At 45.8% G+C, this 26,717-nt stretch overlaps 1 protein-coding gene across 1 annotated transcript; it reads right to left on the bottom strand.

Annotated features, from left to right (window-relative positions):
• Nucleotides 1-4,312: 4,312 nt before the first annotated feature.
• On the bottom strand, nucleotides 4,313-26,717 carry LOC144142166 (sulfotransferase 1C2-like). Its single transcript, XM_077673550.1, has 3 exons — nucleotides 26,584-26,717; nucleotides 24,710-24,769; nucleotides 4,313-5,429 (listed from the first exon to the last, which is right to left on the bottom strand). The coding sequence occupies exons 2-3, from the start codon at nucleotides 24,731-24,733 to the stop codon at nucleotides 4,479-4,481; spliced, it is 975 nt and encodes a 324-aa protein (XP_077529676.1). The 5' UTR covers nucleotides 24,734-24,769; nucleotides 26,584-26,717; the 3' UTR covers nucleotides 4,313-4,478.

Here is a 26,717-nt window from a genome sequence, read left to right as displayed (position 1 = left end):
AACTTTCTGAACTCTTCAAGCAACTTATTATTTGCAATAATGGTAAAATAACAAAATCAGATTCCTTAATGAGTTCTCTCCCCCCCCCCCCCCAAAAAAACTATTAACCTTGTTCGTAACTACAACTCTGGCCTGCGGATTAGCAGGCACAACTGTTCCGGCAAAATACGTTTTACTTTCTTTTTCCTTAGTTTTAAAACTGCCTGTTTTTATTTTCCGCATACATAATTGCGCACTATTCTTATTGTTTTTGTGTCACTTTGTTTAAATTTACGGTCACTAAAGCGTTTTAATGCAAGCCAATGATGAAACTAAGGGGAGCGCAATGTATAATGGCGGTCCATGACGACACAGACGGCATTGACGTGAGCTGCATAGACGCTAGCGCCACATTTTTAAGTGCGAATGCACTTCTTAAGCGACCCTGAATCACGCGTCCACCGCCGTCCGTCCATCCGCACCACATACCCACTTAGGGCGATTGGCCAAGAAGAGTTCCTAATTTCTTTAGCACATACCCAGTTAGGGCGATTGGCCAAGAAGAATTCTTTCGCATCACCCGTGCATTCCCACTTCCCCATCGACGACTGCTGCTTCGCCAGGAACGGAAGTCGGGGCGAGTACTGCGGCGTCTACCTCGTCGGTCACGTCTACGCGAACCTCGTGTCGGGCGACGGAATCGTGGTCGTCACCATCTACCTCGCGCCAAACATCTCGCGCGACGACGTCGTCGAATACGTGGACGCGGCGATGGAGAGTGTGGCCAGGCGCGTAAAGCCATCGGACCCGGTCGTGGTTGTTGGGGACTTTAACGTGGACGTGCGAAAGGGCGGCGAGTGGTTGATGGAATACATGCTCGCCAACCACTCCATGACGTGCCTACCGCTAGAGGCTCCCACCACCATCAACGGCAGCTACATCGACCTGGCCTTTGCGAGGAACTGTCTGATACGCGCGGTCTTGCAACAACTCTTGACCGTACATTTCAGTGACCACAAGGCGGTCATAATGACCGTCAACTACAACGACAACACCAACAAGTGCTGAATAAAGAATACTGTCGTTTCACTTTACTTGCGTGTGTGTGTGATCTCCTCGAACATACACTTAAATTCACCAAGATTTCCAGAGAACGACTAACGGGGTGTGTGAATCCCCACTTGATCACGCGGGGGTGTTAAATGCAACTCACGGGCGAATGCCAACACAGTTCAACATAACTCCCCCTCATAGCATCACCCGTGCATTCGCACTTCCCCATGCTCCCCTTCGGGGAAATGCGGGTGAATTTTTTCTCTAGTGTATATTGTAATAAACACTATGCTGCAGCAGCCAGTGTAGTTTCAGGATTAGGAGGGTCGATAACATTTTACCGACGACCTTTCACCTTGATATCAGTGGGCGCCGAAACCTTTTTCACATCATTCGCCGACTTGAACGTCACTGCCCAGACGTGACTCATCTGGTACTCCCGCGACTCCACGACGTCGGGGAGCAGTTCCAGACGAGCCAAAACGTCCCGAAAGTCCTCAACACGGCAAGGCCGGGCACCCACGCCGGCATGAAGAAAAACCGTGTTTAAAACCGACTGACCTGAAGGAAACTGTGGAAAAAGTACTTGATAATCATCCTCAACTTGGGCAAAAAACCTGTTACCATGGGTGAAAAGGCCCACTGAAGCTGATCCTTGGGCGAAGCTTCATATTCTGCGAACGCACGCTGGCGCAACTGGAAGCAGAATCATTGGGCTACTACCGTGAGATAGCACGCAAGAGTCAAATGGCTTAGTCCCTCGCACGCAACGGTGCGGAGTACCTTAGGGCATGCCAATGTCCGTCCGCGTCCATCCATGCGCACACCACCTTTCATTCAAAATCAAGCGAAATTCGTTTTGAGCCGTCAGTGTCAGTTTCATTTCGGGAACAGTCAATGTGCAACTCAGTGCTCAAATCAAATTACCGTCGGGGTGCAAATCGGATGTCCCTCGGGGGGAACTTGGATATCATTTCGAGTCCCCGTACACCGCACCCTCGTCATCACCCATGCATTGAACATGCTGCCATTTTAATCTTGCAAAGCAGTTTGAGTGCTAGCACCGAGCGACCAGTTTTCTCTATTCGGCTACGTCACAGTGCCGCAGCGTAGAACGGTGGTTACGGAGCCTCATGCTGCCACCACCTCCATAGATATCGCTATGGTGTGCAGCGTTGAAGTTCGCGATCAGCGTCTGTGGAATAACAACGTGTCTACAAGGATGCCTTGTGGGGTGTAAGCCTGTAGCCTTGGCCGTAGTTGAAGAATTTCAAAAAGAGGCTTTAAATGCCTCACCAATGGCATCGGGCGCCGGTAAAAGCCCGTTACACGAAAAACTAACTTTATTTAAGGGCCTCAAGAAAAAAATCGCTTCCCGCGGTCAGAGTGGAACCTGGATTCCTGGTGTTATGAAGACGCTGAAATTGCTATTAGTGAGCCGTTCGGCGGGAAACGTATATCCCACAATGCCTCCGTTGTTCCCGGTGCGGTGCGACTGGGCGCTGTTGGTCTACTTGTAGGCGCCGCCTCATGTTGGTCAACCACCCACAGGCGCAGTGACTTCGCTGCGACTTCCGAGAAAGAAAGCCGTTTGCCTGACGCTGACGTCACAGAAACTGAGTTCCCTACCCTCTGTTCACGCCAAGTAAACGGGGCCTATAAAGCCAAAACTGAGATTGATGTTTTGCACTTTGCCCTTTATTCTGGATGTACTGATTGAATATGCACCAAGGGATAACCTATTAGAAATGGCATACCGTGTGGCCTATTTGGTCGCGTGAAAGATGATGATGACAGAGTTAAGGATTTAGTGCGCCGAGTTTTCAGATATCGTGGGAACCCAGCTTTGTCGGGCGACGGACATTGCTCCAAACGACCTCAAGTCGGAGCGCAAGCTTATGTTTGAAAATCTTTCACAGACAGCTTAGGCCGTTCGAACAAGCTTATTACCAAAACGCGAACGCATTGCATTTGGCACGCGAAATATGCAACCCAAGTTTTTTAGCAATAAAACTGCACCGTCATTTGAAGGAATTCCTTTATTTTGCAACGTGGAAACCAAAAATAGAAGTAAGAATTGTTTTTGGTGAAGTGATCCGTAATTTCTTCAATACCAACTATGATGAGTTTCATCGCTTCTTCTTCTGAGTCTCTCATGGCATTGACTTCACTATACGTGTACAATTACCAGCCGGTACAGATACTTCAATAGTTGCCTTTGGTATGGCAGTGGACTAGGTTCAGACGGTAATACCCGCTGCAGACTTCTAAATCGATTTTACAGCCAGTAGATTGAAGAAGTCTTTTTCCACAGGATATTGGGTAGCAGCGCTGAATAAGTCTGTTTCACAAGATATTTAGTTGGAGCGCCCAAAGTGTGAGTAAACCGAATTTCACAATATAAGATAAAGACATTGCAGACACGTTTTTTTTTCACGTTGTGATAGCCCGATCCTTTAGAGGCACTTAGTCAGGAATGTAGAAGCGTCATTTTTGGTGGCACAGTCGCAGATATCCGATATATTAACCTACTAGTGGACCTTACGGAGGTACAAACACGTTACATTTTAAGACGTCGTTTAAACCAGCTTCACCTGTGTACTAAATATGCAACGAAAGAAGGTTTATTCAATTACAGTAACAAATTATTGTTACTTTTATGGCCATGAAGTATAGTTGACGCATGGCGTCGCCACCTATGTGACCATTGTTTTGTTCACCCTCAAAACTACACCACATGTGCTCGAGCGCCCACTTCAGTAAGTCACCTTTTTGCATATATAGAACCAATCCTTGTCTTGTATGCATACCAGGTCGTTGTCTTTAAGCCCTTGGATACATTTACTGCCTACAAAAGGTTTAGGTAGTGCGAACAAAATCAGTTCCGGCAGAAACGTACATGACAGGAACCCGGTGTTTAGAACTGTTTGTGAGCTTATGCGCATCACTTTGCTCGGTATATGTGCCACAGCGTAGTGTATAACTAAATAACCAAAGGCTCCTGGATTTGAAACAAAATGGTGCACATATGTAATTTCGATACAATATCGTACTCTTCTGAAATAGCCGAAAAGAGCAATTCTGCACAAAATTAAGAAACCGAGAGTTCGCATAGTCTGTCTATAAAGAAAGAGCTGCGCCCTCAGAAAAAGTAAATACAACCACGATAATATCTTTATTTCTTCGGAAAACGCTACAATATTTAATGCGGCATTGCCCTTCTTGAAGAATCGGTTGTGAACTTTTTTCGGGGCGTATTTTGTATTGCTGAATTGCTCAAGCAGAAACAAGCTTCTTTTTCTTTTTCGTCTTACAGCAAACATCTGTCAAATACATTTTTGCGGTCACTTAACCCTCCACGGCCATATCAATCAAGATATACATACTTTGAAAGAATTACAATGTTGGGGAAGAAGTTATATTCCGCCGCACACATGATCTGTCTGTCAGGGAATGTTAACGTCTTTCCACAAATTCATGACGTCACTTCCACATGTCTTCAGCGTTATGTACTTTCGCATGTTGGTCACTTGTTCCATGGAGAAGTGGTTCTTCCAATCACCCACGATGCCTTTGCGTGTGTGATTTTGTTTAACTTTTTTAAGGATGTCTTCATTCTTTCCCGTACCTGTCGACGTTGAGGCTTCATCATGGCAAACGTTGGTCCCTACAGTGTTGTCGGTAGAAGTGTCATCTCTAGTATAAAGGATTTTTGACTGTTCAAAAGAGCTTAGTTCGAACACCTTCTCCAGAGCTACAGGGTCTTCCTTCAGCGGACGCCCATACTCTTCGATTCCAAGAAAGTCGGCTATTTTTAAAATCCACCCACGGGTGTCCCTCTTCAGCTCCTCGTACGTTACAAACATCACGTTGTCGTCATCCCGGTGTCGGTACCAGGAGAGCAGGTGATCAAAGTAATCACCATATGTGACTTTCCCGCGAACGAACATGTCGACAAACTCATCGAAGGTACCGTTCTCGAAAAAGTAAAAAGGAACGACCTTTTTGTGATAGTAGTTAGACACACACACGTCGTATGGGTTTCGGGCGACATAGATGTACTTGGCCTTTGCAGAGAACGGCAGCAACTGCAACGGCAAGTGGCTTTTTATAATTCTCGGTCGCGCCGTAGCACTAACAACGTCAGCTCCTACCCATTCTAGGAAAGGCATTGTTTTTCTTCGCTCGTCTAACGTTGGCAAGTTCTTGCTTCCGTGGGTGATAATTCCATACACGATGTGCTGCATCCACATGGTGCCACACTTGGGGTAGGTAACAATGAACACATCGTCATCAGCAGGATTGTAGGAGAGAACCGAGCGCACGTTTGTCTCTTTCACGACTCGGCATAACGGAATGCCGTCGATATCCCAGTAGACTTTTTGGTAATACTGTTCCTGCAATAACAGAAGGAAAAGGACAGGTTTTTAGTTTTGGGGCGCACTCCGCGCTTAACAACATTTCAATTTTTAATTATGGTTTTTTACATTTCGAATAATTACCTGAATAAAGGTGGTATGTATGACGAGAATATGAAAGCTTGCGCTTTCGACATAACACCAAAACTCACACTATGTTCAAAAGAAGTTTTGTATTATGAGTAAAAAGAAGCAAACACTCGCTAAAAAAGCTGCATTTTTGGTAAGACTTTACTCGGTGTGCACTTTCCCTTCAACTCAAAACGACAATTATGCATGGCCGAAAAATAAAATCTGAGCTTTCTTTGATGCTGGGAGATTTCTCTACAGCTGTCGGTGCTCTTCTCTAAAGGACCCTTGCTGCTTGTATTACTGTCAACCATCGTTTCAATTATAATACGAATACGTACACTACAGTTATTCTCACAGGTTTTTTCGCTATTGGGGTGGAAGAGAGGCCATGGACTGCATGTTGACTAACCTTATACCAACCTTCACCTACGGCGTGTTAAAGGAGTTAATATTTTTTGAAACTTCACTGAGACCATTAGTACGCGTTTTTGCGACTTCTGCCGAATGGTGGTATTCCCCAAAAGCATTGAAACTGACATATCAACGGTAAAAATTAGTTTCAGCTCCAAAATGTACACCAGCATCTGCACACAGCACGTCCATGACAGAATATAATGCGCATAAAAATACGAAGCCATTTCGAAATGTGTTGGCGTACTGATGCCCCGACCAGATTTCTGTGAACGCTGTAGCATAAAAAGCTGAGCATCAAATAAATGTGCGTTGGTGCATTATACACGCATGGTCTGCAACAGTGAACAACACAGAAAATTACGCCCATCTTCCCGCGAGGGAACCATGGTGTGACACGACGCATCGGGGGGTTACATTGGTGTTTCCGTTGGGTTGATTCTCTAACTCGGGTTAAACGTGTTGTGAACGCGTATGACGCATTTCCATCACATGCGAGTGTTCCGATACGCGGGAAGATGGGCGTAAAAGCAAGGTCACGTCAGTATGACTGCGAGCGCTTATCTGAACCGCCGCGGCGCGATACCCGCTTTATATTCACAGGGATTGAAGGAGAGGAGACAACCGAGGAGGGTCGCGCATGCGCGCACTTGCGCGCGCCGGAGCAGTTTTTAACGCAGTGAAGCGCGCCCAAACAAGCGCGCCAGCTGTAGTATGCTAATGAGCCGGACTGACAGTGTTGCACACAGCTGTGGGAGAGAAGAACGGAGGAGGGCTGCGGACGGACGGCACGGCGACGCAGCAGGAGGGACAAGCCGGAGAGCAAGAGATGCGTCGCATCTAAAAACGCAGAACCATCCTTGTACTTGTCACATCAGTTTGCCATCAAGTCATGAAGTCGGGCTTTCTTATTGCTCCGTATTCCATATTCGCCAAGCGTCATATTTCCCATCTACCAGAAGTGCTATTACAGGCACCTTACACCGTGCCTCATCGCGTGATTATTCAATAAGCAAATGAACTATCCATCACATTACGTTAATGCTCGGGAATCTCAATGTTTTTCTACGAGCAACCCGCTTTCGCCGGGCTGGTCTTCTGCCGTAAAAGTCCTGCCCCGCAGCGTCTGTCCACTACTTACACCAAGCGATTAATAATCCCTGTATATTAGCAGTCGCAAAACCAATTCGCAGGCCACAATACTTGGTTGGTATTATTGGCGGGTATCGTAGGTTACACAGCAGATATTGCTAACTAAAGCAATTTATGACGACATAGGTCACAATACTTAACCAGATGCTCGGCAGTTAGAATGTGTCACCTTAGAATGTTTGCATATATGGAGTAGCAGTACAAGTGCAATTCTTGCCACAAGGCCAATGCTGCATCAGGTGGGAATATAAGAGGTTCGTCCCTCCATTTAATAGAAACAAATTGCGCATATACGTACAGATAAATAATTGCTTGAAACATATGTATTTAAGCATTTTAGCGAGGAGTTGTTTATGTGTCACTGATTGCGTATGTTGCATCAAAAATGCACTCCAGAAAACTCACTGCCTGTGAAGATGACAACAATCTTGACTGGAGCGGAAGAAAAAAAAGTTTCCCGTGGTCGGAATCGAACCCGGGTCTCTTAAGGTACAAAGCGCGTGCCTATCCGACTACGTCATTCCAACATGTTCAAAGCAGTTTTAATTTGGAGGAAGGTGCATGAACGTCCAACATTAGACTGATGTTTTTTATTTTCATTTTTACAACCCTAAGGGCTCTCGCGGGCATTACATAGGGGGGGGGGGGGGGACAACAGATTTGCACGATGCACTCTAAGCAACAGAAAGTACATTCACTAAAGTTGCTAAAACATTCAGAAGAAAATCATTAAACAGGTAAAGCCACATACAAAACATGTGGAAACACAAAAACAAGCGGTAGTGTTGCAACTCTGATTAAAAGAACTAATGCCAAACTGTGTATACTGCGTAGGTCCGGTCAAAAATAGGACATAGGCAACAAACGGGAATGATCTATTGCTAATCCACCCAATAATACAGTTGAACAACTTCCTCGGTACATCTTTCGTGGTTAGTAATTGTGGCAATACGCTCTGGGAGAGCTTTCCATTCAGAAATGGATAAGGGGACGAAAGAAAGGCGGTGCGCGTCGGCAGGCGAAAATTCGGTCTGCACTTTTTTGTGGGGTGCTGAACACACTAAACAAGCGCTGAAATATGTTGCGCTGGTTTTATTCTTGAGGCAGTGATATCGTTAGGGTGATGGTAGACCTGATGAAAAAATGAAATACGGGAAATTTTGCGTCTTGTATCCAGTGATTGAAGACGGACATTCCTATTTATCAATGCAATGCTTGAATGGGGTGAGTAGTGTCCTGTTATGAACCGAGCGCTCTTGTTTTGCAACGATTTTATTTTTGCGGCCAACTGTGCTTGATAAGGATTCCAGAATATTCCAGCATATTCAACTTTTGATCTTATAGGGAAGGTTAAAAATTATTCTCCCTATTGTGTAAAAAACACGGTGGTGGCAAAGGAAGATTTTATTTAGTGCGAAATCAAATGGCGAGCGGTGAAAGTGAAAATGAAAGTTCATAGGTCGAACCTGTGTGAGGGCTAAAGCCCAGACTCGGACCACAACGAAGAAATCCCCAACCATTGTCGTCGTTAGACGGAGTGGTGAATAATTTTTGGGCTTCCAACACTTTTCATGCCGTTTCGTGAGGGATATGTGTGAAAAAAGAAGAATAGGCACGTGACCCGCAGCGGTGGCTCAGTGGCTAAGGCGTTCTGCTGCTGAGCACAAGTGTGCGGGTTTGATTCCCGGCCATGGCGGCCGCTTTTCTGAAGGAGGCGAACCGCAAAAATGCCCGTGTGTACCACATTTCGGCACACGGTAAAGATCCCCAGGTGGTCGAACTTAATCTGGAGCCTCCCACTACGGCGCGTCTCAACGCCTGCGTTGCGTCGGTGCGTTAAACCGCAAGATCAATCAATCAAGAACAGACACATGCCTGAACAGTGAGAACAGCAACCGTCACGGCAAACTTGGCAAACATCAAGCAAACACAGGCCAGGGAGCTGAATTGGAATCTTTACTGCTGCGAATGCAATCTGAATACCCGTTAGATGGGGCGACAGTGGAATAGAATGGCATTTGATGACAGAGGGTACATTCGGGTCATAGCTCCCTGGGATGCTGAATACTATTTTTTACTTCGTTGCACCACCCACAGCAATATTTTGAGGAACTAAGACTACATTTTGACCCACTCATTTTGAATTGAGTGGGCGCAAGGCAGCGGCCCAGAAGTTAATTACGTAAATCAGGGGAGCTTTCCATGCACAATTTACGATTTCTCTACTGGTGCTCTGGCGGCCGCACCCACTACATCTTACCACATGCCTAGGACAGTATCAATGACGGAAAACTCAAGAAGAGCTGACATGAGAATGCGGCAGCCGTTACTGGTGTATTACAGAGTGGCGGCTTGATTTCAGGCTGCGTATCATGGTTCCTTTCTTGGAGTATATTAGGCAGACGAAAGAAACACGAATAAGTAGAACACCATACCAGCGGGGAGTAGTAATTGAACACACCATCTTCCGCGTTAGGTTAAGTGCTTCGCGTGTTTCTGTGGCTTGTAGTAAGACTGCGGCGTTTAGAGCTTTTATCTTCGTTTTGGAATAAAAGTTCGCTTTGACTGTAAAAACTGGTCCTGTTTCTTCTCTCATTCGCTTCTCATACGCGCTTTATTACAAACTGAGATTTTTTTCACACTGGAACTGTATTTGGTTAGGTTTCCATACATTTTTTGACACCGCAATGTCAAACTAGCTGAGGCAAAGCCAAACTAATCTGCGTGTCTTTGAAGCAGGGGGCGCTCTACGGATCCAGATGTTTATGTTTGAGCGCGCATAAGTTTTTAAAGCAAAGCTTTGTATTCTGGTTGAGTGGTTTCGCCGTCACGGTAAATGTGGCTTTCATTACACCGCAGCTGCGCCGCACCTTGGCAACGCGTCACGTAACTCCCCGGGTGGACCTGCGCCGACTGCCGCGTTCGCCGCTGTCAATGCCGCTGACGGCCTGCCGCATGCGCTATCACCAGTTGTTTTGTGCCTGAGCACGTGCCTTGCCGCGTGCATACGAGCTTGGACATGGATGAGAGCGAATCCGTACCATCTCCTGTGAGCACTGCGCGGCATCTGGAGGCTTTATTCCATCGTCGGCAAGTGGCACCTGACCACTCCGCGGGATCTGGAGGCTTTAATCCATCGTCGGCTAGTGTCACCTGACCACTCCTCGGACATAGCGCGGCGAGCCGTTCGGCTCGAAAATCATCGGAAGTGGGACGGCAACCGGACACAAAGGCAGGCTTTAGACAAATAGTATAATAGTGACAGCTAAATATAAAGGGTAACCAAGTGAAATTGAGACTAACCATGCTAAGCCAAGCTTTCGTGTGGCGTATCCAGGGTTAGCTCAGCTAAGCCGCAGCTAGTTTCTTGTTTATATCCTTGCGTGCTTGCTTACAGAGAACTACTGCTGAAGGAGGTGTCCGCTTAGGCAGAAACTTTATCGGAGCCGTCGGAAGACGCGACAAAACCATGGCGCCGTTTGCACTAGTGTTGCAGGGCTGCAGAAACGGCAGAGCTAGCTTCCCCCTCTCCCATTGTTGGAGGCCCGGGTGTTGCACCTTACAAGGATTTCCGAACTTGCCGGTGAAAGGTATCCATGACTGCCAGGTTCGGATCATTTTTTTCCACAGCCTTTAACATCTCTCTCAATGTGGACCGTGTTAGCATAGCACGCTCCAGAACCCGCGGCAACCGGCTCCGAAAATTCGGCGACTATAGCACGAACTCGGCGTCTGTGGTCCTCACTTCAGGTGTGAACGCACGTGACCTGGCGAGGAGACGAGCACGCGAGAGATCAGGCCATGAATAATGAAAAGGGTGTTCTCAAAGGTCGGGGTGGCCGCCGCAGGGCGTTTCTCATGCGGAGTACGCTCACTTCCGCTCGGTATTGTTGCTTGGTATTTTTTTGCGAACTCCGCAGGTTGCGGGAGCCAACGCGCAAGCCTGGACGACGCCTGGTGCTCCTTACGACACGGGCGCTCTCGTTCGCTGGGTATTTTTTTTGTATTATTTCTCGTAAGGCTGGATGACGGAACGGAAAGCTTCAGCAGCTCTGCTAGTAATCCCGTAAGACGTCGCTTTTCTCTTTGTATTTCGCTTATTTATGCCGGGGGGCACAGGCCGGGGCGTATGCCAAACATTCCATGTACGGAGCACTTGAGGGGCCCGGCTTTTCGTCGTAGCTCGTCCGGAGTCACAGTAAATAGCGACCGTAGTCACGCGGTGCCAGCCACCTAAACGGAGGCTCCGAAAAGATCACCGGTTCCACTGGATGTGATAAAAGCTGGGTCAATAGTGGTAGAAAGCCGATGTGAATATTACTGCGTCACTAATACACACGTTTCTTGCATGAACAGAAGTCGACTGGACCAGTTTTGAGTGAAAAAATGACGCGCAAGAAAGTGTGGCGTGCACTTTTTACCAGTTTCAGAATACCAGAATTACTACCTCACGTTGATAACATCACGTCGTGGCACAATTTACATGTATTTTGAAATTTGTTCTTTCACTTACCTTAGCTTACAGTATAGTATGCATTCTACCAATCGCTTCGCATGCTAGACAGTGATCATTCAAAGTCAAACTACTTTATACACGAATCATAAAGAATTCTCTCAAAACATAGGTCTTTTTACATGCTTTAAAACTGGAAACCTGTGTACAAATGCGATAGGTGGGTCTCTTTTGTGGTCCGCCCGCCTACATCGCGGCCGCGCTTTTTTTTTTGCTGTCCGTATTTTATAATAATCGGTGGAATTTTCTGCTTTAAAGTAGTTCAATCTTCATGAATCTATCATTATTCACATTAATACACCCTAATTCATGCTAATGTACATTTAATAACAAATCATTGTTTTCATTTATTTATTTATTCATTTATTTATTTATTTATTTAGTTGTATACATTTATTTATTTATTTTGTAGGGCAAAAGATGCGCCCGTTTAGAGTATGCTTTTAGACACTGCGAAGGACGCACTATGCTCCGTGTGGGTATCCTCTCATACGGTGGCCATGGGCAATAATGGGTGTGTAGTGAATGGGGACAGTGAACACGACGAGGAGATAGCACCGGCCTCGTGGAGAACGCGCCAAGATCTCTGATAGCTCGCTGCATTGTGATCATCGCTCCGGCTAATCCTGTCGGTAACTGGAAGGCTACCATTCCATGCCAATAAACACCTTTTACAATTTATTTATTTATTTTTTTATTTATTTATATTATTTTCATTTATTTATTCTGTCAGGCCAATTAGGGCTATAACAGAAGTGGAAGGATATACTATGATTTCAGGTGGAAAAATCAAATACAATTCTCGAAATGCGTACGCAAAGTATAGTCGAAAAATGCCACATCAAGTCAACTGCAACATTTCACACAAACACAGGTGATGACGCTGTCGACATTTGACCGGATGATTTGGTGCCCACATATGTTCTCTTGATAGCTTCAACAAATTCTTTCATAGATGACGTGTGTATTGTGGCATCTGATAACATATTTCATTGTTTTATTGCTCTCGGAAAGAAGCTGTATATAAAACAGTCATTTTCCATCCTAATTCACTTGAAATCAGTCTAATCCCTCCGGACTTATCCTATCAGTTCCTCACTTATGTTAATCCAGTTAATTTTTACCATAGTAGGCATAACTATCAAATAACCGTTGATCATTCATTTGCTTGTCCTTAGCTGCTGTTAGGTGTCGTTTAGTGTATTACTGTGATCCTACAAAGCTGTATACAAAACAGTCATTTTCCATCCTAATTCACTTGAAATCAGTCTAATCCCTCCGGACTTATCCTATCAGTTCCTCACTTATGTTAATCCAGTTCATTTTTACCATAGTAGGCATAACTATCCAATAACCGTTGATCATTCATTTGCTTGTCCTTAGCTGCTGTTAGGTGTCGTTTAGTGTATTACTGTGATCCTACAAAGCTGTATACAAAACAGTCATTTTCCATCCTAATTCACTTGAAATCAGTCTAATCCCTGCGGACTTATCCTATCAGTTCCTCACTTATGTTAATCCAGTCCATTTTTACCATAGTAGGCATAACTATCCAATAACCGTTGATCATTCATTTGCTTGTCCTTAGCTGCTGTTAGGTGTCGTTTAGTGTATTACTGTGATCCTACAAAGCTGTATACAAAACAGTCATTTTCCATCCTAATTCACTTGAAATCAGTCTAACCCCTCCGGACTTATCCTATCAGTTCCTCACTTATGTTAATCGAGTTCATTTTTACCACAGTAGGCATAACTATCAAATAACCGTTGATCATTCATTTGCTTGTCCTTAGCTGCTGTTAGGTGTCGTTTAGTGTATTACTGTGATCCTACAAAGCTGTATACAAAACAGTCATTTTCCATCCTAATTCACTTGAAATCAGTCTAATCCCTCCGGACTCATCCTATCAGTTCCTCACTTATGTTAATCCAGTTCATTTTTACCATAGTAGGCATAACTATCAAATAACCGTTGATCATTCATTTGCTTGTCCTTAGCTGCTGTTAGGTGTCGTTTAGTGTATTATTGTGATCCTACAAAGCTGTATACAAAACAGTCATTTTCCATCCTAATTCACTTGAAATCAGTCTAATCCCTCCAGACTTATCCTATCAGTTCCTCACTTATGTTAATCCAGTTCATTTTTACCATAGTAGGCACAACTATCCAATAACCGTTGATCATTCATTTGCTTGTCCTTAGCTTCTGTTAGGTGTCGTTTAGTGTATTACTGTGATCCTACAAAGCTGTATACAAAACAGTCATTTTCCATCCTAATTCACTTGAAATCAGTCTAATCCCTCCGGACTTATCCTATCAGTTCCTCACTTATGTTAATCCAGTTCATTTTTACCATAGTAGGCATAACTATCCAAAAACCGTTGATCATTCATTTGCTTGTCCTTAGCTGCTGTTAGGTGTCGTTTAGTGTATTACTGTGATCCTACAAAGCTGTATACAAAACAGTCATTTTCCATCCTAATTCACTTGAAATCAGTCTAATCCCTCCGGACTTATCCTATCAGTTCCTCACTTATGTTAATCCAGTTCATTTTTACCATAGTAGGCATAACTATCCAATAACCGTTGATCATTCATTTGCTTGTCCTTAGCTGCTGTTAGGTGTCGTTTAGTGTATTGCTGTGATCCTACAAAGCTGTATACAAAACAGTCATTTTCCATCCTAATTCACTTGAAATCAGTCTAATCCCTCCGGACTTATCCTATCAGTTCCTCACTTATGTTAATCCAGTTCATTTTTACCATAGTAGGCATAACTATCCAATAACCGCTGATCATTCATTTGCTTGTCCTTAGCTGCTGTTAGGTGTCGTTTAGTGTATTACTGTGATCCTACAAAGCTGTATACAAACCAGTCATTTTCCATCCTAATTCACTTGAAATCAGTCTAATCCCTGCGGACTTATCCTATCAGTTCCTCACTTATGTTAATCCAGTTCATTTTTACCATAGTAGGCAGAACTATCAAATAACTGTTGATCATTCATTTGCTTGTCCTTAGCTGCTGTTAGGTGTCGTTTAGTGTATTACTGTGACCCTACAAATATTCATCAATCGACACACCACGTTAACCCTTGCTCCCCGTCTTCCAGGGGGTCGAGTAGGTGCAGTGGCACAGCCCTCGGTTCCGTCTCCGTAAGCCCAAGTTTTAATCGCGCATGAACCAAAATGTGCTTTCATTTTCTTTTTTAGCGGCGGCTATTTTCGTGCCACTAGTGGTGACGACGACAAACGTCAAGTTTCGCGCTTAAGAGATATTATTTCTTTCGGATCTACATTATATTGCCGAGAACCATGCATTGGATTTGTTTATTTGCTTTTGCTTTTACCGCATGGCTGTGGCGGCCTGTGTTATCTGTGTCCCGAGTAAAGCGCATGTTTCATTATCTTTCTTATGCAGCACAGATTATCTCATTTGATAGGGAGAATGTTTCACCCTAACCCCACTAGTCTAGAATAGTCTTTTTTATGTATAGTGCTCTCGATGTAATTCTACAGTATAAGAAACAATCGCGCCGGAAGATAAATGACCGCAGAGCAGATGCCGCGGCATTCGATCCACCGACACTCGCCTGCGCAAGTTACTTTGTTTACTGCTGCATCGCCACCTGTGTATTTGTTTAGTTGTTAGGGGAGCACAAGTTCCCTACAGTGAATTGTTTTTGCTTCAAACAACTGCTCTTTGGCTTCGGAATATCTGGTACAGGTGCGGCGTACATGCAATCTAATCCCTCTGCTAGTCGCCAAGCAAGCCCAACTCATACCAGTTACCGACAGGCTAGCACCCGAGCTCGGTCTAGCACCGAAAAAGTGAAGACGGTAGACGTGGCGACGAGCACCGTGGTTGACCAAGCCAACCCTCCCGTCGTTCTGCAGCAACCTCGTTAGCCTCCATCGTTCCGAGGATCCGCTAGTGAAGACCCAGAAGAGTGGCTGGAGAAGCTAGAGCGCGTTCGAAATTTCAACCTGATGAAACCTGAGAGCCTCTACTGAAGTGTCGTTCGAAAATCACGAGAGCTCGCTAACATCATGGGAGCATGTTCAAAACTATTTTTCAAAACGTCCACAACTGTCATGCATAAGGAACGGGATCAGCTGCTGTTGCAGACGCGACTTCAGCGCCCTAACAAAGGTATTGTAGTGTTCGTTAAGGAGATGAAGATGCTGTTCCGACGAGCAGACCCTGGTATGGCAGATGAGAAGATGAGCTTTCCGATGCGGGGAGTTCAACAAGATTTCTATGCTGGACTCAATTGCAACCCCCCAAAAAACCTTCTCTGAGTTCGTGACCGAGGATTCCATGATTGAGAGGACCCTGGACATGCGTTCAAGGAAGTACGATGGACCACTCAACGCGTTTTTGCAAACCTTGTCAACGCCCCAGGTTTCGTTACGGAAGACTTACGGGAAACAATCCGCGCTGTCGTTCGCGAAGAGCTGAGGAAACTTTCCCCAACAACGCCGCAACCCAAAGTCGCCTCCCTGACTGACGTGATCCGAAAAGTTGAGCACGGACTGGGAACTTGTACGAGGTCGGAAGCACCCCGTGAGCCACAAGCTATGGCCTACGCCTAAGCTGTTCATCGACCCCGCCCAGCTCCAACCAGTCGTCAAGAGACCCCGCCGTACCGCCGCTCACTGTCGCCTGGCCGACCCCGTCTAGTCAAAAACAAGACGCCGAGGAAGACGGGCGTATGGCGAACCTTTGACACCCATCCTGTCTGCTACCACTGCAGAGACGCCGACCACATCTATCGCCGCTTTCCGTACAAAAGACTCGGACTTCGTGTTTTATACGTCGTCGCCTGTGGCCCTCTGTCTGGCTAACCACCACGTGCGATCGACGAATATCTACCTCAAACCAGCTGTGGTCCAGCTCGTTTCAACCATTCGTCTTCACCCTACCCATGCCAGTCGCCGAACCGCCGTAGCAATGCTGATTTCGCACGTGGAAGCTCCCCCAGCCGACGCAGTGGAAACTAAAAGCAGCAACTTCGGGTAAAGTTACACACCGGCGGAAAAATGAAAACCCTCAAACGACGCAGAGAATCGCTGACGACCATAATTCACGACAGCCCGACGACCCGATCTAACCCTGACGTGACTCCCAAACACAAAGTCGGCCACGCTGTGCGACGCGTACCCGACATTTCCGAGCCTGCCGCTGAGAAGACGATAACGACGACGCATTGCCCGACCGTCTACACGCTCAAGCAGAGACACGACGCCCCGACGCACCCAAAACTCGAGGAAAGCGGCTTCTGTGGTCCAGTTGTCAATCGACGGCTTTGATGCAGTCACCCTCATAGATACGGGAGCCGACTACTCAGTAAGAAGCGGGTAATTCGCGTCCACGCTGAATACATTTCTTACGAACAAATGGGACGGTCGGCACATACGCACAGCAGGATCCCATCTCGTAACGCCCAGTAGAACATGCACATCGCGCGTCGCCATAGACGGCACGGCGTACCCTGATGCGTTCGTTATTTTGCCTAACTGCTCCCGCGACAAAATTCTCGGGATGGAATGTTAACGAAAACAAAACTCCTACCTCCCCTCGCGGGAACTCCTGTGTAGATGCGACGCATAGGCGGAGCGGGGAAGGGACCGCGTTTTATAGCGCGAATAATGTTGAGGGGACTGCGTAAGCCTTTCCCAGTCGATGACGACGTTGGCGTATACTTGTAAAGCTGCGTGGACTCTAGGTGTTTGAGCCAAGCATGGATGTTGCTTCGCCGGAGAACGGCACACCGGTTATATGCGCAGCGAGCCCGAAGGAGAGAAACCGCGGAAGAGAGAGTACTGCACATGCGCCGGCCCCAGCGCGTCTGCCGCGGCTATGACGCAACGTGCCTCGGCTATGACGCAACACAATCCAACACAATCCACTTTAATCCAATCCAATCCAAATCCAATCCAATCCAAGCCAAGCCAATCCAATCCGATCCAATCCAATCCAATCCAATCCAATCGAATCCAATCCAATGACCCTCGCGAGAGAGTGTTCGCTATCGGAGAGGAGAGGGGGTGAGCGGCGGAGAGCGCAGCTGGCACTGCGAGGAGAATGGGGGAGGGGTGGACAACGCCGACAACAACGACGACGACGCCGGAGGGACAAGGCGAGTGAATCAGATGCTCTGCATCTAAAAACAGTGCAATAACTTCTGTATAGAACAAACCGATATTTTTTCTTCCGTTCTCTGCATGACGCTGGAACCGAACCCCGAAAAACGTGCTGCTGTAAGGATCGCCGATGATCACGTCACCCTGCCACACCGCGCAAGATTACCAATTACGGTATACTTTGAAGATGCTGCTCCTGACGTCGACGCTATCGTAGAGAGTGACGAAAGGTTGCTTCTCGACGGCGTTGTATCTGTCGCAAGAGGCATTGAGCGCTTTGGGCAAAACCCATCTCACGTTTTGGTCACTAATTTCACCGAGGAGTGCCAGTATTTACACCAGGGCGCATCAATTGCGTTCCTCGAAGAAACGCAAGAAGCAAGTGAATTGATCGCGGTTGCCGAATTTGAACGAGCACCCAAAGATACCTCCGAGCCTCTGCACCCGTTCGACGTGAATGCTGTGGACGAGCGCAAAAAACGAAAAAAAATAGTTGCTTTGCTGCACCGCTATAGCGTGCGTTTTTCGTCGATCTCCTAATTACGTCAGACACCTCTATTCGAAGCACCGAATAATACCCGAAGATGGAGCACGACCTCCCCGATAGTCACCGTGCTACGTGTCTTCACACGATCGGGTAGCCATCCGGACACACGAGGAAGACATGCCCAGCGACGACATTATACAGCCATCGAAAGGCTTTTGGGCTGCACCGGTCGTATCGTGAAGGAAAAAGACGGCAGACAAAGGTTTTGCGTTGACAACCGGCGACAAAACAAAATCGCCAAAACCACCTCCCGCGAATCTACGACGCCCTCGACCACCTCTGCCACGTGTAGTACAAATGAAAGTAAATGAGAGAGATTGAGAGAAGGCAGCTTTAATAACCCCAGACGGCCTCTCCTAGTTTAAGGTGATGTCGTTCGGGCTGTCACGGCACCAGCAACGTTGGAAAGAGTCATGGACAGCGTACTGGCTCGTCTGAAGCGACACACCCACCTCGTATGCCTCGACGACGTTGTGGTATTCGCCTGAACTTTCCACGAACGTTTTGCAAGGGTGGAGTGATTACTTCAGGCTTTTTGCTTGTCGGGGTTAACGCTGAAAAGTGAAAAGTGCCGCTTCGCCTACGAGGAACTCAAGATGATGGGTCATGTCGTCAACGCCGCGGGAGTCCGGCCTGACGCAGCGAAAACTTCAGCCTTAGGTAACTTCGCAAGACCGCAACACAAGAAGGGCGTGCGGAGATTTCTCGGACTGTGCGCATACTACCGGCGCTCCGTCGCAAAGTTCGCCCGCATTGCTGACCCAATCACAGCTTGACGAAAAATAACACCTCTTTTTAACACGAAAGTGTTTTACTCCCGGGTACACAAAAATCCGAATGACGTCGCATTCCTCACGGAAGCCACGTCGCCAGAAAAAGGGCACTTGACGCGGCGGTGCCCGGATTCAAGTGCAGGAGTCTCTCGCCACAACGGGAGGTACGTGGCACTCTGCCACTGCGCTATGAATAGGGACGAGGCTGACCTGTGCGAACACGCCTTATATCCCTAACTACGAGTAATTCAGATGGTTCAGCTGCCTAGGAGAAGCGAAGGGAAGTAGCGCATCATGACGCTTATGATCGCCTACAGTTGGCGCCTCGATGCCAGCACCTTCGTGTACGGGTGACGGCGTGAATTGAGCCACCCTCCGCAGTCGCGTTGTTCGTTTGACCGTTGTGTGTTTCAAACTGCTGTTTCTGTGCATGTCATTTTTGGTTTTAGTTATTTATTTGAAATGCTCACCAACAGCCCAATGGCCTTCTCGGGTGATGCATAGAATACAGACAAATAAGGCATACAAAAGACAGAAATGAAAAGGGAAGTAACAGTGCAATTATATGGGTATATATACAAGAAGAAGGAGAGTTATCAAGAGACAGAGACATTTTCTGCGCAACAAGAGCACGGAGATTGTGTGTACACTAAACGACAAATACAAGCACAATCGTGATGATCTCTTCGCTCCGACACACAAGAACAGAAGGAGAAGTGCATGTGCGGTTGTTTTTTGTTTTCAGTTGTATTTTGTTTCTCTCGTGTCGGTCTTACTTCGCTTGGCGGGGTCAGGCTCGCGAACCCTGCGCGCATGAAGGACGTTCCTTGAAGATTTACCTGCTCCTGTGAAGGCACCTTTAACTTTCGTGTTTTGCCGATTCCTATGAAGGAGGCATCAGTCACACATTTATTAGCTGAAAAACGCCCAAGAAAAAGAAGTGTGCGAGCTGCAACAACGCCTTCAATATCTGCCCGTGCTGTCTTATTTCCCAGAAATCCACGAAACAGAAATGCAAACGGACGCCAGTGATATGGCTTGGGTGCCATCTTCGTCCAAAGGCCAAGCGGTTGCGAAAATGTAATTGCCTTCAATAGCCATGGTATGTCAAAGAACAAAAACTACTTTACTCTTAGAGGGGGGTAATGCCGCGAGGTATGCATTGGATTCGTTTATTGATGTTTTTGCTTTTACCACCCTGCTTCGCGGGGCTGTTTCATCTGTGTCCTGATTGGTATGCATTTTATTCTTTCTTTCTTATGCCCCACGGATTGTGTCACTTGCTAAGGAGAATGTTTCGCCCTCACGCCACAAACCTAGAATAGTCTTCGTTTATCTACAGTGTTCTCGATGTAATTCGGCGGTTCGAGAAACACCCGCACCAAAAGATAAATGCCGTGGTCTTCGAGCCACCGTGGTCTAGCGAGCACTCCTTTTGGTACTTCCAGACGACGGCCATGCCACCGGTTGGTGCTCGGCTCCGCGACAGCCACAAGAGCCAAGCGGCCTCCATTTAGCGGCCTCTTAAACGTCGGATAATAAAACGGAGGCCGACCTAACCTTTCCCTCTCCTCTAAGACCATCTAGCTTTTCACAACATTGCCTTCGGACCAATAGAATGTGGAATAAACGCAGTTTTACCCATTAATTAGGCCAACACTAGGCTGCGCACGTCCCTTTGTTGGCGGCTTTATTCCGTGTTATTGATTGAACCTTAAATAGATCACGGTTTTTAATATTTGTAAAGAGCTCCATAGATTGTTGCAATTCATTTACGTTTTCAGAAAGGATGATGCGGAATGTGGGACCGTATTGATAAATGGTGATAAATGGTGAAAACAAATATGGTTATACATTTTATGAAAGACGTAAATTCATGAGTGTTTTCGGCGAGTCGACAGGTTCGGAAGGCCTAAAGCCTTTTCACATTTGAGTGACGCTGGCTGTGCTGTGATGATTCGATAGAATAAAACGCGCTGCGCGATTTTGTACCACCTCGACTGAATGCATTAATTTCATGTGAGCCGGATTCAAAATGGAAGAAGCATACTCTAATTTAGGGCGAACGTAGGTAGTGTATAAAAGTAACTTTTACGACAAAGATGCGAGAGAAAAATTTCTAGGTATGTAGCCTAGAGATTGGTTAGTCTTGGATATTATGCTGTCTATATGTAGGTTCAATGAAAGGCTGTTAGTAATAATATTGCCAAGATACTACTTGGAGAAGAGCGCGGTCTGAAAGGGTAATCCTTAAGAGTGTAAGCCGGCGGTGTCTGATTATTAGGGGAAATTTGCATTGACCTGCATTTTGAGACGTTTACCTGCATATGCCATGTTGCTTAATGCCAGTCGGCACATCAGACTCCTTTGTAGCTAGTTCCTCGCAGGCACATGTGCTTCCTTGACCCTAAACCTACGTATTTCATACTCGTTTTCTACCATCCCCGAGTCATCTTTCCGCAAGTAACCATACGATTGAATCCCAAGAAAGTCGGCTATTTATAGTATCCAATCACGCGTATGCTTTTTGAGGTCCTCGCAAGTTAAAAATGACTCATTTTCATTATTTTGGTGATTTTAGTCCGGCAGTGTAGTGGTAAAGTAGTCGCCATAGGCGACTCCTGCTCTGACAAACATCTCAAAAAGCCGATCACCGGGGCCGCTTTCAAAGTAATAGAAAGGGACTGTCTTCGTATGGTAGTAAATAAACACGCAACAGACCTATCGATTCGGGGCGACGTTTATGCTCTTTGCCTTCGCTGGGAAGTTGAGCAAGTTCAGCGGTAGATGCGTTGTAGTCCCTCTCGGCCTCACTATTGCCCTGACAGCATCAGCCCCAACACATTACATTATCGGCCATTCTTCGTTCTCAGCAAGTTGCCGTTTCCTTTTGTGAGGATGCTGTACACAATTTGCTGCATTCAAATGGGCCCGCATTTTGGATAAGTAGTAATGAACAAGTCGCCATTCTCAGGTTAGAATGAGGAAGCGGAGCGACCATTTTGCTATTGGCAGTTAGATGTCTAGGTAATGCCCTCTGGCTATGACGTCGGCTTAGGGACTCGCGCCGCTGTCGTCTGCTACACTCCGCTTATGAGGGGCAGCAGGGCCTGTGCTATAAATTGCCCGCTTTGATAGTTTATGCATTAAAAAGCGTGTCTCTAGTAATTTAGTTATTTTTACCAGCTTCCGACACATCTGAATAATTTAAAGCTGTGTCCCCCACAAGTTTGGAACACACGAGTAGAGAGAGAAAAACTTTCTTCAGAGCATCGGTCAGAAGAACGTGTGAAACTCATAATTTCTAGCTTATTCGCGAGGTTTAGCGCTGAAATCTCCTCGATAAGTATTCAAACTGCGTAGGCCCCCTTCAGTGATTGTGAGATGTTCTTATGAAGACTCAACAGTCTAATGCTTCGTACCTAGCAGCGGGCCCCTACACGCGTATCGCACAGCAGGAAATAAAGCGGCTGTCTTCTATTTCTTTCGATGATGTTGACTTCTATCAGATGAATGTTTCTGTTGTGTGTGTGTGCCCAATGCATTAATTATTCTGCATTGTCTCAAATGTCTTATTCAAAGGTGTGCCGATGTTTGGGAGGCTCATAAAAATCATGTGGGTATTTTGCTGTATGGCGTATACATTCCCTTCGTCACAAATTGGCTTTCGTTATGGCTGCGTGGAAGAGGGTACATATTCGCAGCGTGCCTTGTTTATTCACAAGCGAATAGAATCAGAAGGTTTGTGCTACTCCAGCGCGATCGCACCCCAAAAAGCGTTGTCAAGAGTACTCGACAGTGGCTTTTGTGCTCCGAATTCCTATCGTAACCATCGTTCTTCTAACGAAGTGACTCAACCCGAACAATTATGACATGATTACGGTGTAAAGGCATGATATACTCGCTAACGGTCGCAGTAAATAACATACGTGCATTTATTGCAATAATGGAAACCGATGAGTATTTCCAAGCAGCTCTTTATTGTTTTCCAACCCTTCCAGGCCTAAAGAACAATACCTGGTCTACTCGGGATGGTGTTCTAAGATTTGAAGAAAATCACTGCTACTGCCTTGTCCTGGACTGAGGACCCGGCCCACTAATCAGCTCGATTTTACTGTTAAATAAAGTTTTCTCTTCCTCTTGAGTGCAGTTTTCTTGCAACAAAAATTTGAATATTGTGAAGATATGACTGTGGGAAATGAACCAAATATCCCTTCAGGTCTGAACAAACATAGTGTTACTGTATCTATATGTACAAGTGACTCGTTTTGCTCAATATATCTCCATACCGGTTAAAAGCTTGGTATAAAACCAGCACGTGTCTAGACACACAGCGGGTTATTTGGTACTTAACCTACAGTTTTTGAAGCCCATAGTGCATGTCAGCATAGGTTTGTGCCATAACAACGTAAAGTTATGGGATACAGTACTTTCGAGCGTTCGGCAAGGTTGCAAAAACCATTTTACCTTACATAATTTTACGGGGAATAGTAATGCCTTCGTCCAGAGTCGACTGCACCGAAGGCGTGGAATTTGTATTGGGCTTTTATTTTTACTGTTGTCGATTACTAGCAGATGGTTGTTCCCTTTGTTCTAAAGATTTCTCAAAAGAGAAGCGGACGCCTAGCTACGGCTCTTCGTGCTCCGCACAGGACCGGCTTCGCAAGGAATGGGGTGACGCGGCAAGATTAGTTCCGTAGCGGTATCTAAAAATATATTTTTGCTCATGCCTTGAGCTAATGCATGCGATTATATTCCTATTGTTATGAAAAAGTTTCGCACACGCAAAATGTGGTGCAAACAAGAAACAGCAGGTAGATGGAATACGAGTGAAGCAGACGACAAATGCGAGAATCCCTAAGCCGACGTCACGGAGGGGCGCGTCGCAGCGCCGCCCGTGGTCGCGCTCACCGCCACTAGAATACTCGGCACAGAGCAACCCATCGCTTACGTGGTCGACGTCTTAAATCCGTAAGCCCTGCAGGAATGAATGTTAAACTACATCGCCTACTAACGCCTGCAAACAGTGCCCTTTCGCTTTTTTTTAGAAAAGAAAACGAACTTGTAAAATAACAAGACAATGATTTTAGCCTTGTTTTTTTTGTCGTCAAAGAAACTAAGCGTTTTGTTGATTTGCGTGATTTTGCAAGGAATACTATCGTCATGGACATCGATCGGCGTTTTTGGTGCCTACGTGAAAAGTCATGAAATAACTCATTTCGTCGTCTAGCTTACACCCTCACCTCGACTTTTTCTCTTTTAGAACAAATGACCACCATTGCCTCCAGTAGTTGGCCAGCGGGCCGAGTTGTAGGTCTACGTCCGTACTTCGATGACCAGTTGTGGATGTTTACCGCGGGCCAAAATGTCAGACACAGGCGTTCTTTTTTGCTTGGGAAAACTCCGGGGAGAACAAGTCAAAGCTCTCAATGGAATTGTGATACGCCAATGTTCTGAAGTCCCACATTGGTGCTAATATTTCAAGTAAATGATGCATGCCTCGAATAAATGGACTTGGTAGACACTGAAACGCTTACAATATTTCAACGCGAAAATGTTTTTAAACAATTTACGTATATTCTTCTGTTTATCTTACAAATGTAAATCAGAGTTAAAGGCCAAATGTTTTGGGCTTTCGCTCACCGGTTCAATTCGTTGCTGCTCCATGATGTCATAAAACTCGCGTGCGATGCTGGAGAAAATCTGCGAAAATATCACAGGAACTTTATAAAAATGGAATGAGCAAACAGAACTATTATGTGGTGGGCTCTACACACAGTGCTAATACTTTCGCTGGACTCGTTCTTCATTTTAAGCTGATGGACTATGGAAATACAGACAAAGCTCAATTAAGGAACAAAAGGTAAAATAGGTTCATGTTTGAGCTATGTTATTCCAGCTGAAGCATAAGGTGAAGAACTGGCGTTCGCAGCAACAAATGGCCCCAAAATGTATACGTACACAGTAATACGTGCGCTAACCGAAAAACATTCAGATTTAAGTTTAAAAGGCGGCAGAACCAACCCCAAAAGACGAAAGTATCGCAAGGACGTCCTGCTTCCCTGCTATCACACGACTTGTGGTTCCATTCCACAAGTGAAGCTGTCAGTTCACCTGGTGTTCATTGAAAGCATCGGAGGGAGTGGCACCGTTCCCGATATAAAAGCTGATTCAACGTCCCGTTTCCGCGTCTTGTAGGCGTGGTCGCACTCCCAAGTACGAACTGTAAACCGCGTAGTTGCATCCCACGTACCTTGCTGACCCGCACGGGAAATATCTCGGCAGCCGTTACCAACGTGTTCACGCATAGTACCGGGCTGCAGAGAAACCAACATTCAGCACCACATCCTCTAGACTACCTCAATTGTAGTATGAACTCCAGCCGATATATTTTCGTCGTTCCTGTCGTGCGTTTTCCAGTTCCTTCGTATTCGTTATATTTTTTAAAGCCGGTTCCAATATAGTCCACAAATATAAACATTGCATTATATAGGCGACAGCGACCACCCACTCAAAACACTTCTGATTTCAATTTATTAGAACTACTTCTCTCCTATTTTTCTGTTAAAGAGTCAAACCACTTTTCATTTATTTTCGACTCGATACCGTAGCAGAGTGGACAAAGCATTATCATTAGAGCCAGATTTGGAGGCAGAGGACGGTGATGAATTTATCGTGTGCGTGCCATGTATATTGAAATTGTTTCAGACAGTCACGTTATCACTGCAAAAATGTTTCGTGTTTTCGATTATGTCTTAAAAGTCTATTAATAATTTCCCAGGCTCAAACTTTTTTTCTTCCTTCGGGGGTACACATCATACCCTCTGTCCAACACCTCCCTCCCCTCATCTGTCCTCTTTCTCTCTCGTCTTCTTCTAAGCCGGCCACTCGTGTGAAACGTTACGAAAGGTTGCTCAACTAAAAAGCCACACATTGCAGATTCGCAAGCTCGAAAATGCGATTTCAAGAACAACGGATGAAGGGTAACACATGGATGTGGACGTTGTGCAACTTGTACCGGAATTTCAAACACATTTCGTGCTTTTGCTGCCATTTGATTAATTCCAGAAAGGCGTGGTAGATCTCGCCGTATTCAATCTTCCGTGCCTTACACAATTAGTTCGTTTTTGATGAACGACAAATTTTTTTTTTGTGACTAACTAGAGCTATATTTTACGTTCACCGTTTAGTTAGGTTTCCCTTGCATAAAAAGTATACCCTAGCAACGTTTAATAATTTCTACTTGAGCACCAGTAGTGAGTAAAATATTTTCTGCCCGCCACCCAGAGATAGAGGAATGTGCTGGGAACAAAATACATCTAAGGGAATCTTGCAGTGAGTCACCAATTGTGTACCAAGGAAGAGCACCATATTCATTTACCTATTGAATATAGAGAGTCAAAATTAGGTTCCGCTAAACTCGTGGTGAAGCTACACACATGTTGCAGAATACCACTCAGTTTGCGCAGTTTGCTTTGATATTTAAATAGAACAACAGCAGGAATGTGTATGCTTACCAAAAGTGTGAAGAAAGCCTAAAAATGCTTCGTGTAGCTCTCTTATTGGGCCAAGCTCGCGGTCACCTGTGTGGCGTTGTACGCAGTACTTTCGTGATCCTCGTAGTAACAGCTGTTGTAAACGTCCATGTAGA

The sequence above is a fragment of the Haemaphysalis longicornis genome, unplaced genomic scaffold (assembly GCF_048455015.1).
Source record: "Haemaphysalis longicornis isolate Haplotype H1 unplaced genomic scaffold, Haemaphysalis longicornis Haplotype H1 scaffold_6, whole genome shotgun sequence".
NCBI classification, from domain to species: domain Eukaryota; kingdom Metazoa; phylum Arthropoda; class Arachnida; order Ixodida; family Ixodidae; genus Haemaphysalis; species Haemaphysalis longicornis.
This window is presented reverse-complemented; position numbering and strand designations above follow the sequence as displayed.

Excerpts from the sequence above, each read along its gene's own strand:
- LOC144142166 (XM_077673550.1), bottom strand. The coding sequence starts at position 24,733 with ATGGAGCAGCAACGAATTGAACCG. Across the intron at positions 5,430-24,709 it reads AGCAGCAACGAATTGAACCG|GAACAGTATTACCAAAAAGT; the intron begins GTGAGCGAAAGC and ends CTGTTATTGCAG.